General features: G+C 33.6%; 1 protein-coding gene across 4 annotated transcripts in view; it reads right to left on the bottom strand.

The window, feature by feature from the left end:
• The window catches only part of CTNNA2 (catenin alpha 2), a 234,191-nt gene that overhangs the window by 32,150 nt on the left and 185,166 nt on the right, over positions 1 to 16,875 (bottom strand). For all 4 annotated transcript variants that reach the window (XM_081796660.1, XM_081796661.1, XM_081796662.1 and 1 more), the window contains exons 8-9: positions 12,655 to 12,760; positions 8,794 to 8,928 (exon numbers count right to left, since the gene is read on the bottom strand). In XM_081796660.1, the coding sequence (XP_081652786.1) occupies positions 8,794 to 8,928; positions 12,655 to 12,760 (241 nt within the window). The remainder of the gene's footprint in view (positions 1 to 8,793; positions 8,929 to 12,654; positions 12,761 to 16,875) is intronic.

Here is a 16,875-nt window from a genome sequence, read left to right as displayed (position 1 = left end):
ATGCTTTATAATGATCCCATTTGTTTTAGAAATTAGGCATCTCCTGACTTTACCATTATAGGGAATGTGCTATTCATTTACCATTATTTCTCAGTTTCAAAAACTATTCTTATGTATTAGAAACTTATTTGTGTCATCTCACCTTTCATACAAAATTTAAAGTTCATTATTTTAAGATTACTGATGGCAATTGTTCATTCTTCCAATAAACACCTTAAAAATTTTACTACCCAACAAAAAAGGTACACATCTGCCAATGTTAAGAAATCAGGATAAAAATGGAGTTAAACACTTAAATATTGAAATAAAACTAACTTATAATCTACTGATATTTCTTATTATCTACTGCTTATTTGGAAATGGAACATGACTTCAGGAACCCAATGCAAAACTAGGCTGCATCAAAAGGATGCAGAGTGGTGAACTGTGCTGACTTTTTAGGTGAATTTAGTATGATTGATTGCAATAATGTCTTTAGTTATATTAGTTAAAAAAAATTTCTTTGACACAGAATGCAATGCCAGGATCAGATAATTTCCAACTCTTCTTAGGATCTAGCCTCTTGACATTTTTATGAAAACTAAGTGTCACTACAATTATGGGGTTGATTCATACTTTCTATGATATCATATAAATGGATGAGTTAGCCTTTCAAGACAAGGTATGAAGTGATTGTAAGATTTCAGTCAAGAGACCCCATTATTGAAGTCATGGTTATAACTTTATTCTGATCAGAGATGTAGAATTGGTTTCAAAATTTTGCTTGTTGAAAAAGTGTTTTTATTTGACTTAGTGCAAAAGATAAAGAAAAGTCAGGTGGAATAATTTGTACATTCCGAAAGAATAATCTGGAGGTGTATTTATAAATTAATTAATCGTGGAAGACACGATCAGGCAGTTGGCATGCAATCTGTCCAAAATGTTATTATTGAAGAGAAATATCTCAGCAAGACAGAATCCAAATAATTTTGATAGCAACAGATTTAAACTGGGAGTTCCTAGATAAAGAGATTCTATTTTGAGTTTGTTTTATCATAATGTCTCATATATAGAACCTTGGACTTAAAAGAGTACATGGTTCGTATAAGATGATGCTGACTGGAACTTCTCCAGGAACTTCTCTAAGTTGAGAAATAGATTTGCAGAAGGAAATGGATGAAAGAGGTCAAGATACAGATTGTGCAGATTTGACAGAAGATCTAGCCAGAGTTCCAGTCAAGTTCATTATCAGCAAGGCATCTGCACAGATGAAGGTATTCAGAGAAAAGCAATAAAATAAGATATAGTATTGATGATGAAAGAAAAGATTAAAGTCTAAATTAAGTAAGACTTGCCTTCAAGGAAATTGGATTAGGATGAAATATTTGAAATATATTTATTGCTCACAAAGAAAATGACTGTTCAAGATAGAGTAAGACAATCTGTTCTGAAGCAGTAAAAGAAATCTGAACTTAAGAAAACTACACACTGCCCATCCAGAAGTCTTTCCTACTTGTAAGATACATGGGCCATAACATGGCACATATTTCTCTCCTAAGGGCTGTGATAAAAGCCATATTTCATAAATCATTTAAATTAAGATGGAGAAAGCATTTGACAAAATAATCTGTAGGGAAAAAAGGAGAAGATAGTAAGTTAAACACACTTTTATTTCTAGAATATATTAAATCAAGAACAACAGTGAATACACAGAGATAGCCATCAACAGACACCCTGCTGTTCTTGCTGAGAGAGCTAAACAGGATGATGAGAAACTAAATGGAAAAAAAAAGAAAACCCAATGGACTACACAATCTAACAAAAGCACAATGGACAGAAAAATTTATCCTCTTCATGGAAATTATTTGCTATTAGAAATAAAGGACTTTGAATACCTTCTCCCAACCAATATTTAGCACTGTGCCTTTTAAGTAGTTCCAACACCCTAGAAATGTTGTTCAATGAATCAGAAAATGTCCTTATGTGAACAGGAAGTATATAACTCTTTGAAGCTCCGATTGCTGGTTTGTCATTACAAATTAGGAACAACATACGGAAATGCTAATCTTTTTCTAGAAAAATAGGATTGTCAAAATTTTATCAAATCTAGTACCAAACATAAAATCCAGTCTCAGTTTTTCTATGGAGTCTCTTAATTTCCTTTATTTTGAGTCATCTGAGGTAATGGAAAATTATGCAAAGTCAGTCATGAGATTCCCCAGATAATATTTAGTGTAAGATTTTAATATTCATCTTCTCTTATTTATTTATATATTTTTATATCAACTTATTCACATTTTAGCTTCTTCTTCTTCCAACTGCCTTCAGTCCAGGAATTCTTGAGGTATATCCAAGTAAGAACAAGGAAACAAAATCACAATGGATTTAGGTAACCAATTCAAAATAATGTATTTCTTGACTAAAGCTGACAAATCCAAGTGTACACAGGAAAACCAGAAAGCATAAACTAAATTACAGATGCTGTTTCTAAATAAAGGTATTCTATCCAACACTGTGGCTTCCCATAATTATTTGGTTCAATTTAAGGGAACAGGTATTATCTGGATTTGTTCTCACATATCCAAAACTAGTTTAAAATGAGGAGACAGCTCCTAAGACACTACTATAAACATTAATTATTTAAAATATATTAATAAAGAAAGAACATCTTAGGATGAAATCAATTATAACAAACAGTATCTCAAAATTAGAATATGTCTCATGGGAAAATGTTATAAAACAAGTACTTCTTCAATAGGTTTGCCTGTGTTGCACAGATATCAAAAGCTATGCACAATTAGTGTCCCTTATCCAGGTACCTCCCATGTGTCTAATTTCCAAGTTTTCATGAAATATTACTCATCATTGGCTGCCAAATAATGGTCTGAATATTAATGAAATCTAAAACATTAATTTCTAATAGATTAAGGTATGAATTATTTGCCTTCTTTTTAATTTGAGGCTTTCAAAACTTGAATAGCTTCTAAAACCTAAAGGAATGAAAGTTCACTGACTGAAGGACAAGTAATGGCACTGACATTTCTGAGGCAGAGACATTCTTCATAAAGCCACTAGCCACTTCTACTTTAATGCGCAGTAATGAACGCCCTCAAACTAAAATAGAAATGTCTCCATTTATAAGCACAGGTGATGCAATCAAATCAATCCATTGAGTAGATCCAAGTTAGGTCAACCCATGTCTCCACTTAAGGTAAAAAGAGTTCTTTGCTTGGTTCATGTTCCAGCTTTGTCACAAAGGAGTCTGTCTTCTTACTTTAAAATGAGAGCATTAGAATATAAAGAATTTTTTCCATGCATAAAACAAATTGGATAACCAACTGGTTTAATTTCATCAGTGAAAAACTGATTTTTTTTTAATGAATAGATCGAATTGATAAGTTTAGGGTCACCATCACCGAGTAACTACAGAGCTACTTTTTATAACAGAACAATATACCATCTTCCTTTGCACAAGACTATTTAAATTTAGGGAGACACCTGACAGGTGTGGTACACTACACTCAAAACTTCCTATGATGCCTGGCACTCAAGGAGATTTTCACTTTTCTTATAAAAATCCCCATCTCCAATTTCTTTCACATGTAACGCCTTGAGTTTGTTAAATGTCACTTTTATAACATTGGGAGAATGAATTTGCACTGAAAAATCACTTCAGGGTTATTTTTCCCTGAAGGTTTGCATAATTTTGGTTGTATAAAAATCAATGACCATGTACACTGATATAAATGTAACTAAGGAAGACTTAATGCAGGAATCAGAACTTAAATGGTTATAGTTTTACTATCATAACAGATTGGGAGGGTTAGGCTTTTTGGAGAAAGATTGAATTATTCAGCAACCCATCTTACTAGTAAAGTATATGCAAAGAACTATAGCCATTCTGCCAATGATAAATACTTGTTTAATTTTCTTACTGCTACAGAGTATTTCCACCATCCTTCCATCTAGATTTATAATCTGAAGTTTGTTTTAGTCTTACTCTCTCCAGATCTGGACTCTCCTACTGTTTAGTTCAGGAAAAGTCTGTAAAACCCAAACACTTAACGGCCTCCCCTCTGAAAATCTGGAGAAAATTATTTGGAACTGCTGTTAATTTCCTGAATACATAGCCTTTTTTTTTTTTTTTTCAAATGAAGCATAGAAATGCATCCCAGAGCCCAAACTGAAATAGCTAGCAATTTAGATTTGTTTCCATTACTACTACACTCCGATCAGTAGAGATAATCAAGAATCGACAATAGACAGACGCAGAATAAAAAAAAAAAAAAAAAAAAGACTCCCCAAATAAGGGTACAAGTTGTACAAAAGAATAAGGCTACACAACTAAGTACAACGCTTGTTTCAATGACTGCTTCAGCCCATTACAAAATACACTATTTTTTATAGATGAAATACAGAATTTTTCAAATAAAATGCAATTCTCATCTCAACAAATCACGTTTTTAAAATATGGAATACAAATGTATAAAAATATAATCTATAGTATATGTTTTAAAATATATAATATATATAGCATTGTACAAATAATTCCCACGTTTTCTTTTCCCTAAACTGTCTTGGATCAGATATGTCACAGTTATCAACCACTAGTTCAGTTCCTGATTACTGTTTATTCAGGGAGTAAGGGAGTAAATATCAAATCATGTGTATTTGTTGCATATGTATGTTTGTGCATATGTATCTTTATACATACCATAGTCAGGTAGGACTGATTTGACCATTATCAGTTTCTAGTATTGTATGAATGGTTTTCATTTATTACCATGAATATTCATGTTGATTTTAATTGAGTCCAATTTTTTTTAATGATGTGAAACATAGGCAATAGAAACTATAACTGACCGCTTATTCTCCAATTTTCTCTTTACCAATTCAAATCCTACTAGTATCACAAATTATATTTGTTCACCTTGTCAAGCTTCTCTCCACAACCCAATTGAGAGGGATTCAAATTTGGAAAGGAGAGATTTAAATGGCAAAGAACAAAAGTGCACATTAGACCAGGTTACTCAATCCCTCAGGAATAGGGTAGGGCTCCATTCCATCAGGCTGAGGATGTAGGAAACTAACATTAATCGCCTCCGAACTCTGCTCCTATATTTTGTTAAGTATGAGAAAAAGATATTATATGCAATAAAATCTATTAAAATTTGTAGCATTTCCATGTGGAGTCAACTATTACTTACAATCTGTGTCCTTCCGTCTCTAACCTAACCACTGAATTCCTGTCCAATGTAGGGTTAACTGCTCTTGCGTTCTGGCTTCATTGTTTTAATGATGTATTTGAACTTCAAAAAAAATTTAGGTGGAATTTTTCAGATTTATCAGAATGCTTGATGCTTAGCATTTTCCATTCTAAAATTCCACATTAGCATTTCCAGTATCCTTCAGAAAAATTCAAAAGTATAAATTTTAGGGTAGCTAATCAAAGGTTATGGAATGGTTTTTATTTCTCCAGATCCATATGTAAATCTTCATTTTAAAATTTAAAAGAATCCATTAAATCCTCTGAAACCTAATGAAAAAAATTAAAAGCACAACAATCAAATATAGAGGTAATATCCACATCATAGCATTGGAACGAACTTGTATTCAAAATATGTTTACATACTTGAAAAAAATTGGCTCAACTTTTCTGCCATGGTGAATATAATGCTGTCGTGTTTAGTGGATATTACCTGCACTAAAATAATTTACAATATGCTATGGTTAAGTTTCTCTTTCCTTTATTTTCTTCCTTCTTTCATGACTCTTCCCTCCTACTCTCCCTCCTTCCCTTTCTTTTCTCTTTTCTTCTTTCAACATTTCTTTTTCCAAAAAGCATGTCAACTGACTTAAGAGATTAAATAAACAAACACTAAGCAAATAAAGCCAGTTTATAAATGAATGGATGTTTAATATTCTGGACTTTGGTTTCCTCTACTTTCTCGTTAGCATTTCTAGCACTGTTAGTTTTAGTTTTTGTTTTTTAATTTTCTCTTCCCCATTGACCCCTTTAGCAACCATACAAATGGCTTAAGCTGAATTGGCTCACAAATACATCTTCTACTTTGAGATTTAGTAAGAACAGTACTTTTTTGGCTGGTGAGAAAGACGTAAGCCAATAACTTTAAAAACAGATCTTTAGCCGGAAAATTAATGGTGCTTCTTAGACAGCAGTTGTGTGAATGAGCACATGTAGGCATATATCCGGGATTGAATTATTTCTCTAGCTTGCCATCATGATTCAAGAGCTTTTGTACCCATTGTCCCTCTGCCCATGACCTATTAAGTTTCCTGCCACAACCACTCAAGCCAAACGCAGATACAACAGAAGCCTTCCCAGTTTGTACACACAGAATCACATAAAACATACACATGCTGACATGGTACATAACTGTGCACATGTGCATTTTGTTCATCATGCTAGCACAAGGCTCTAAAAATACGGTTCTCAGCACTGAAATTCAAGTGATTTTTCTTGGCAAAATGGGAATAACCTATCCAAATCACTTATTTTAGGGGAAATTTTGACTACTAACACGTATACCTTCTTGGGGGCTTTCATATATTTCAGAGAAGCATCAACCTTGAACCCCATGTACATAAACACATAAGGAAAAAGGAAGGAGGATTCAAACGTTTCTCTTTTTTTGATTGCATGTTATAGTGTTTTTCCTTAAAAATGTAGCAACTTTGTCATGCCAGACAATAAAATAAATGGGGCCCAAAGCATGGACACATTTTCTTGGCAAAATCATTGAAAAGTCTGTGTGTATGGGGTCTTACATTCTTGACTCTTTCAGGACTTTGAAGGCAGTCATTTGTGGTTATTTTGCAAAATAAACATTGATTTTTTTTTTCTCCATTGGCCATCAGTGAAGGAGGATGAAGAATAAGATGGAGGCAGAAGTGGCAAAGACAGCAGACTACAGATGCAGGTATGGCACCAAATAGCAACCAAGCTTTGAAAAAATGAGGAGGCCAAGAGCAGGTCCATAACTGAGCAATATATAGCAAACCTTTATAATGCATTTGACACAGAATTATTATAAAGTCATATAACATTCCACTAAAAGAAGCCTTCTCCCATGCAAGGATTTTTGAACTTTGCCAGTAAGACTCAAAGAAGGAAACAGGCTTCTTGATGGTGTTCTCAATCTTAAACACCTCTACAAATGCCAACAGTGCAAGTTATAAAAGCCAGTGATGGTTTGGACTACATCTAAATGAGGAAAAGACAATGGAAATGAGCCTCTGGAAGCAGTGATGAACAATGGGTATTGAGAGGATAATGGAGAGCAACTCTGCCAGTCAAATACCGCCTAGATGAGGTTGTGGAGTCTGAGATCCACAAAGATGCTTTGCGCATCCATGTAAATAATAAGATTTGGAAAGTGACAAATGAAAGCACACAAGGCAAGCTAAACAAAAAGCACTCAGTTCCACAGGTGCTATATACAGATGGACATGAAAGCCGAATGGTATGGGAGACTATACCATCGAGTCTGAAGATAAGAAAGGAAGCAAGGGATATGCAATGTTTTGATCACTTCTTGGCAGAGAGAATCTTGGTAATTACCAACTCAGCAGAAAGGACACATTGCAAGACAGATTGCTCTTGGTTGTTGAAGAATGTTGAATCAGGATCATTTTGGAAATGCAAAGAGGTGACTATGCTTTGGGAAGAGGCATAAAATAGCCAATTTATTGGACTCTAGGTGAGACTGCATGGAACAGGCTTTCCAGATGGCATCTCCATGCAAGCCAGATCAGCTCTTTTCCCAGCTGTTTTCTGCAAGCCAAACAATATAGAACCTGAAACCTTTGGGTTCAAGAATGATTTTTCCACATATTTTTATTAAATGGTCAAACTGCTGAATTTCTGAAAATGTCTCAGTAAAGAATTGAGCTTCATGACCAGTCTGATTCTCATAAGGCATTCACCATGTTGATCATGTTATGTTCCTGGTAATGCCACACTTAAAATGGCAGCATCGTGGTTGACTGGGAAAAGAACTAAAGGTGGCAGAGCCACACTTTGGAATTCGCAAATAGTTTACAATAGATGGCACCTCATGTTCAAAGAAAGGGACTGAGGGAGGAGAAGCCAAGGTGAAGAACCTCAACACATACATTTGGAAATCTTGCCAAGAAATCATAATGCTTCTATTAATCGAACTTATTTCTTTACATTTGATGAAAGTGGACCAGATACTAAGGGAAATACTGGAGTGATTAAGCAAAGAATACATAATTGTTAGTGTTTGACAACTATGTTAGTTTTGGCAACAGCACATCAACCTGTATTAAATTTGAATATTTTCTGGCTTTCAAGGGTTACTGATAACCTAGTATGCATTGGAACCTGATGAATGAATTCCTATTGTTTTCATCATCTCTAACATGTGAACACAATCCACACATAGAGAGGCTGGCTCCTGAACAGAGACTGAAAATTACTAGGACTAACAAAGGGAAGTAGACTCACAATGAGTAAATGTATAAAAGCTCCAAATAATTATAATAGTCACAGCTTGGCAATGAGTTTCCAGACTATGAAATTAGTTTTCTTGTGAAGAATGGAGATTTTACAAGGCTAGTATAAACACAGGGTAATTGGAAAATCAAATTGCTCTCTGTGAGTTATTGTAAGGTCTGGAATAATGGTGATAACATTTATTTAAAAAAAAAAACAAAAACTCCCTATGAATCACTGTAGTTTGGTGTTTTTAGCAGTACTGTTGCCAAGAATGCTTGCCTTGGAAGTACAACAGTGGGAACCTTAATTGTGAAGCCCAAGTCCCGGCTTACCCCTGACACAATGAGCTCTCCTCCCAGATTCTGTACTTCTGCCTTCACCTTGCTGCAGATATTAAGCTGATGGCAATACAAGGCAATTCGTTGAAGGTAGGCTAATAAATCCTGCTTACATGCTGAATCAGGACACTATAAAACATTAAAAAAAGTGATCTCAATTAGTAAGTACTCTTCAGTTTCTAATACTTACTTTATAAAAGCTATAAGAAGAAAAGGTTTTAGTGTCATATACCTTAATTACATCCATTTAACTTCACTTTACAGCACATTTTAGGAAGGCCACAGCCAGTAGTTTAGGATGGTCAGCTCTACTTTGATACAATTCTATAAAAAGAATATTGAAGATCTTCCAGAAAGTTTTATTGGAACTTCTGTACACATTTATGAGTAATTTTACTAGTTGCCTTCTGAACTGTTAAGAAAACTAAATATTCTCCAGGTTTTTTCCTAGTGGCCCATCCAACATTCACCCTGTGTAGTTATTTTAATATGGACAACAAAAGCAACAGAAGCTAGAAGGAAATCGCTCCGGGTAGCAATCTCTGGGACACAGCATAGGATAGAATTTCAATTCAGTTAGTTGGGGCAGAAATCACTTGTTTCCTTTGGCTTTCTCAGAAAAGTATCATTCACTAAAGGAAGCCTATTACACTTTTTGGATTTTTATATTTATCAGAATTTTAACATTATAAACTTTCTTTAAATAAGGGACTCTGAGAAGGATCATGACCACTGTTAGAGCAATAGATTTAAGTAGAATGAGTGTGAAGCCAATTGAAACAAACTCCTAAGAGTAAAAACAGAACTCTTCAAAGGTTGTTCCAGAGTCAACTAGGACCAGGATTTTGAATTCTCTTCATTACTTAGTGGGTAGATGTCCATCAGATACAACTGAACTTAGCTGAACACTTCCACAGACATTTACATGACTCCCTAAAGCATTTCTGAGGCTTCAATACCAATGGCTATTCAGTCATTGAAATATATTTCTATTGCTATCCGAAGTTCATTTCAAGATTCTGCAGGCTATCCCATTGTTCTGGCTCAATTTGGCACTTGGAAAGGACATACACTCACCAGATCCTTGATGAAACACTGTAAGAAATAAGTACCTAGACCCAAAACTGAAGTAACTTATTTAGAATAAGAGAATGAAAAAAAAAAAAAAAAACTCCAGCTAGGTTTTCTTCAAGAAAGAGAAACAAAGAAAGAAAGAAAGAAAGAGAGAGAGAAAGAAAGAAAGAAAGAAAAGGAAAGAAAAGAAAGAAAAGAAAGGAAAGAAAAGAAAGAAAAGAAAAAAGAAAGGGAAAGGAAGAGAGGGAAAGAGAGAGGGGGAGGGACAGAGAGAGGGAGGAAGGAAGGGAGGGAGAGAGAAAAGAAAAGGAAAGGAAGGAAGAGAAAGAAAGAAAGAGAGAGAGAGAAAGAAAGAAAGAAAGAAAGAAAGAAAGAAAGAAGAAAGAAAGAAAAGAAAAGAAAGGCAGGCAGTTTTTCATTAATAATGTGAAGCCAGCAGTTGTGACATAACCATTTCTTTAATAAATGACATAGGGGTCTCTTTTATATATAACACCATTATGGTACTTTTTTCACTAACTGCATTTATCAAGAAAGAATCCCACAGAGACTGTTTTTAGCTTTCTACAAGTACTTAATACTGTAATATTTATCCTACTCCAGAGACCCATATACTGAAAGGAATTAACTTTAAAATGATATCTCCCTAGAGGGCTGACAAGGCTTTTGATACAAATACCTTGCAGCAAATTAAACTGGAAATTCTATCTCAATGGAACAGTAATTAAAAATGCAACAGTCCGTAAAAAGTTTATATTGCTTGTGTATCTCAAATCTTCATAAAAATATTTTCAGGCAAAATAAAGGCAACAAATATACTCCTTGCTAATGCTCCTTCTATTATTTAAAACACACATAAAAGCATGATGGACCAAGAAAAATAATTCTTGTATCATGGAAATAGGTGCAGATTTTGAGAAAGAAGCATCCTATTCAGACAAAACATTAGCAAAAATTGCAAGTTGTTTCACAGCTGATGACAGAATGCCACAAAGAGAGGGTTATATTTAACCCTCATCTGTTTATTTTAAAATTCATCATAGAATAGCATTTAAATACTCTGTCATTTAATTTCAAAATACATCTAGAATCCTGGGATTTGTTTGTGTGCACGTGTGGTATGCTTTCCAGATAGCAAAACTGTTTTTGGCTAGGATTCAACTTGCATAATGGTTGGAAATAAGGGTCTAAAAATGCAAAGGCAAAAACAAAAATCACAATAAAAAATATTGAACTCAAGGAACCTAAACATACTAAGAAACAGTTTCAGTGACTAAGATTCAGAGTTTAATGGAAAAAACATCCAAATTCCATCCACTTTCCCTTCTGGGAAGAAGTCCTTCCTCAGAAAACTCTTTTCAGGACCACCACCAATCTCTTCTCACTCTTCTCATCCCAAGTGCCCTCGACATTTGCAAGGAAAAAAATGTGGTATTTTTTCCTGGCTGGTGTATTTTTGTTTGTTTGTAGACACGCATGCATATTTCCAAGTATATTCACTGTCTCCATGAACTTTCTGGGATACATATGGAACTCTGTATAAAGCAGTTCAATATGCTGCAAACTGCAGGAAGCCTGGCAGTTGATAGTGCCCTGAAATTAGCAACTCAGTAATGGTTTGGTCTTTGACCCACATAAATTTTAGGGGATAGTCAAATGATGGTAATATTTAATGAATAATCTTTACTATTAAGTGTTTCTCAAAAATTTTAAAGCAAGCAAAATACATTCCCTTGGATTAGCCACCATATATGTAAAAAAAATTAAAATGAGACAACCTGTTGGCTTATTTTAAATGTAGACTTAATAGTTTAATCATGTGTTTTTCTTTTCAGTGTTTAGAAGATGAGTGAATTTGGTATTGACCTGAAGAACTTTAGAATCTGGGAGGTTGAAGACAGCAAGTATTTATGGCAACAGCCAAATATTAAGGAATGAAGGAAGAAAATGATGAGAAGCAACTCAAAAATCATAGGAGATTAGGGCCATCTATGGAGAAGGAACAATCCTATGCCTCTTAGTGTCTCCAGAGAGCATCACTGCATTGCAGTCTAGTAAGCAAATTCATGCTCATAATAAGAATAAGAATTAGTTACCTGTAAAAGTCTACTGCCTAAAGTACCCTTATAAGGAATGGGACATTATTGCAATGAGACATATTTAGAACAGGATTTTAGAGTTCCAGTTTAAGCCACATAACATGAAAAGTGTGGAGATTATCTCAAATATTCAAGGTGAGATTGAGAACTACTGTAACGTGTATCCGATTTCAGTCTGAAAAGATACTCTGTGAATTTCATTTATCTGTGATACCTTCAAATCTGGATGAAAATGAGATCTGGAGGTTCTTGATTATGTGTGGATTCATCCCATTTATGCTAGTGCATTAATTATTATGAATTATAAAGAGCATCAATACAGTAAGATCAATATGAAATAACAAAAGTTAAAGTTCTTTCTCTTCCTCCCTATGTAGTGTACTTGACTTGCTGAATGAGGGCAGCCAGCATAATCCAAGCTTTGGGAGTTATGTCTCTTAAGTAGCAGGTACTCTACTTTCTCAAGAAGTTTTGGTCATGGGCTTTAATGAGTCCCTCCTGAACTGACCCTACCTTTGCCATCAGCTCAGTCTCTGCAGAGTTAGAGTCCTGTTTGTAAAATGTTAGTGATTACAATTCATCCTTCAGAAGCATTTTATAGGGTACATAAAACCCATTACAGAACCCAAGCGCTAATTAATGATACCACGCAGCATGTGCTTGCTCTTCCCTCTAACATTACCTGATCAGCCACAGCGCGAGCTAATTTGTCCATTCGAGAACCTGCTTCAGCGATTTTCTTGGCAGCATTAATAACATCAGATGTATTTTTCAATGGGCCTTTGCCTCTGAAACAACATATATAACATAATTAGAAATTCACTTTTGAGAAGAAACAAACAAACCTACCATATTGTTTGTCCAGGACTTTGCTTTTATATTTGATTTTATTCTGGCCACATAAGAGGAATTTTGAACATTTTCTGGATTCACTTCATTTTCCATGTTAATAGTGCACTTTACTTCCATTCACTTTTAAGGAATATTTTTCCCTATTTTGATGTGCATGCTCATATTTTATTCTTTACATTAATTTCTTTATTTTTAAACAGCGGTTCATTAAAAAAAGATGATCACTACAAGGGCAATAGGAATTTAATATTTAAATACTTACGTGTGCCTGTGCTATTTATATACACTACCTCATTTGTGTTTATTACAACCCTAGCACGTAAGCATCATTATTCCCAGTTTTGAGGAGAGAAAAACGAACTAAAAATTATTAACTCATCTAATCTTTATAAAGGTCATAGTGTAAATTCTCATTTAAATCAGAGTCTAACCAAAATAAATGCACATGCATTGTCTTTCATACCATGGCCAGCACTATGTTGTATTAATTATATTTTTAAGTCTACTTTGACACTTTGAAAGCAATGGTCTCTTGTATATAACTGGGAGCTATTCGGCCAGAATTTCAGAAATCTTTTAAGCTCTCACTCTCATTGGCTTGTATATGTTTCTGGTACTGATTTATGAAGGAACACACGAAACATTGTGTGACAGCAGATATCTTTATGTTTCCAAACCATTGTCCCATATTTTCATGTAAGGTTTTCAATTTGGTGGACTGTTTAATATTACATGTATTTTAAATATTTATTATAAAAGAAAAGGAAACTATGCTGCATCATAAATCCTTAAAATGTAGTATGTAACTTTACTTTCTCTTTTCTTGAGAGGTAAATAAAACAATAAATTTATTCTTTTTTTAAGCATTATTACATATTCTGCTCTCCGTATGTGCATCTAAAAATCAATGCATTTTTTAAGGCTACAAAATTACATTCCTATAGTTAGAGATGTGGTGAGATGTGGAGAAAAACTACTCAGAAGCGATTTATTTAGAACATGTAGAGATCTATAAAGTGGGCAGTGACTGCCATTGTTATATAATAACATTTTATAAAATGGGAGACTTCAAATGGCTTCAGAAAATAAATGTAAATGAAGGGCATTTTGTTCAGTTTCCCTCCCAATTTCCCTTCTGGCATTTTTTACATTCATAGCAAAAACAAAAATATATTGTGTTCATGTCAATGCTTAAATACACACACACACACACACACACACACACACACACACACAATGGTAAATTCAAAACTTAAAAGATATTTCATTTTGCTATGGTAACATCAATTCTTCCACAAAGGACATTGATTTTTTTTTAAATTACTGCTTAGATTTTTAAATATGACAGGGATTTTACATGCAAATATTATGTAATATGGATAAGATTCTGGGACAATCTGGCTCCCATTTTCTAGAATTTTTTTTGCTATCTCTAAATAAATTTTTCCTTGTTTTTGCTTTATATTTCTTAGGAAGGTTTAGATGCAGAATCTGTCAATGTTTAATACTGTTGTCATTATTACACATTTTTCTGTAACTTCCAGGCCTTAGAATCTCTCTTTTTTACAATTTTACTCTGACATAATATTTGTTACTTTTTGCCTCATCTTAACCCATTCACAAATAGGTGGACGCTGCCTACTTTTTTTATTACTGACAATCGTGTGTGTTTATTTAAGAATTTCAAAGGATTTGGGAAAACAATTCCTCATCAACTTTATATAACTTTCAATAGCTGATTGATTATTACAAAATATGCTAAGTTAGTAAGGAACACCTATAGAGTGATTTGGCTAAGGCGCAGACTCCCATCTTGCAGCCAAAGAATGATTAGAACAGCTTTTGTGATTACACAGGAGACTATAGTACTTAGACAAACTAGTATATTGTTATTTAAGAAGTTTGAGACTAGAGTTCACTTTGTAGACTCAGTTCAAATTCCTGAAGTGGCAAGCTGGTGATAGGAATGTATTTCATTAAATGAAACAGCAAAATAGAAGTTCTGAGATCATCAAATATTTCCTTATTTTCTAGTTGAGGAAACTGAAGGAGGAAGGCCAACTGACATGCCCAAGATGATACTGGCAGATAGACTGATACAGAAAAAGAGAATTACATTTGGGACCTCTGTGTCCTGAATCACAATTTAGTACTCTTTACTCTTTTTACTATATATGTTTCATTCTTATAAGAATGCTAAAGTAGTGATCTCAGAGGAAAACAAATGGCCTTCATTACAAACATGAATGTACCAGAAATAATGGAAACAATAATGATCTGACTCAGGGAATTTAGAAAGAAGTAGGAAAAAATTAACAAAATTATGAGAACAGATTAATGATTTAGAGAATAATGAAACACTGGAAATAAATCTAGAATAGGCTCAAAAAAATAAAGAAAGAAGACAAAACTGATGTAAAGAAATATACCTAGATTACTATCAAGAAAAAATAGGAGAAAACAAATATTTAAAAGTAAAAAAAAGGTAACACTGAAATAACCTTAGAAAACAGAAAATTAAAAATATCATAAAACTACTTTTAATACATATAAATAAATTTGAGAACCTCAAGGACTTAACTTTCTAGGAAAATATAATTTACCAGTGCTGACCAGAAGGGAGATTTTGAAAAATCTATAGAGTGTGATTTCCATGGAAGAAATAAAACTGTTAAAGAGAAAGCTAGTCCAAATAATCAGTAAATCCAGGTGGTGTCTCAGAGGAACTCACTAAACCTTTAAAAAGAAGATAATCTCAATGTTATTTAAACTCTTCCAGAATACAGGAAGCCTTCAAAAACAATTTAATTAAGTAATATAATAATATTGATGTTGTGAGAAGCAACTAATACAAACTATTTGAGGATGATTATTTAGGTAATAAAACTTTTTTTAAAAAAGAAGAAAAAGCAAAGAAGTTAGGAAGTGGCAGTTGAGTGCTAGAGTAGATTTGCACATTCTCATAAGAGCTGCTGTTAAATTTTAAAGAATTTGGTGAGTCAGTTGACTTGCTGGTTGCTTGAAATTTGACATGATAAGAGTACTTACTCCATGGAAATCAGCAAATGCTGCATAAGTAAGGGTTACTCCCCACTCCACCCCCCACCACAAAATCAGCACACCACTGCCAAAACTTAAGGGAGTAGTTACAACCAGTGGAGAGCAAGGGTACTGTGATCTGTGAAAGGTATATGGGGGCATCTGGAGCTGGGTGATGGTTATACAGGTTACTTTTACAATGATGTTCAAGTTGTACATTCATATTTCATGAACTATTCTGTACATATTTGTCAATTTAAATAATATTTACTTGCTTATATTTCTGTCATGCTTATATTTCTGATGGATATGAAAAAATTTAATTTCCATTACCTTAATGACAGAGAAGGCTGGGTCTGTTTTTATCATTTATTGATCATTTTTATCTCTGAGTTGTTAATATAAGCTTTTGCATATTTTCCTAATGCTTGCTTGTTTTTACCTAAATTGGTATCTAAGCTCTTTAGGTATTTTGGTTTCTAATCTTTTGTTATTTATTCATGCTTCAAATTACTTCTAGTCTTAGCCTGTATATTTACTTTCATTACAGTTTTTTAATATAAATTCTAATTTTACTGGCCCAAATGTATAAATCATTTCTACTAGAGTTTGTGCTTTTCCTCTGGTCTTTAAGAAGTTCTTCCTTGCTGTAGGTGTTAACTCTATGGTAGTAATCATTTTGCAATATATATGTGTATCAAATCAATACACCGGACACCTTAAACTTACACAACAGTGTATGTCAATTATATCTCAATAAAGTTGGAAAATAAAAGCTCATCCTTACCCCAAGATCATAAATATAATCTCCCATTTTATTCTAAAATTTTAAAGTTTCCTTTTCATATTTAGATATTGAATCCACATGCAGTTTCTTTTTTGTGTATAAGATGAGATAGAAATCACAATCCTACTTTAGTTTTTCATACCAGTAGCCAAATGTCCCTCGATCATTGATTGAAAAGTAAGTTTTTTCCTCTATAGTCTTTGTTATGATTAAATTATGTACTTT

Source organism: Leptonychotes weddellii, chromosome 10 (genome assembly GCF_054177405.1).
Source record: "Leptonychotes weddellii isolate Sample4059 chromosome 10, ASM5417740v2, whole genome shotgun sequence".
NCBI lineage: Eukaryota > Metazoa > Chordata > Mammalia > Carnivora > Phocidae > Leptonychotes > Leptonychotes weddellii.
The sequence above is the reverse complement of the archived record's forward strand: the minus strand, read 5'-3'. Positions and strand labels throughout refer to the sequence as shown.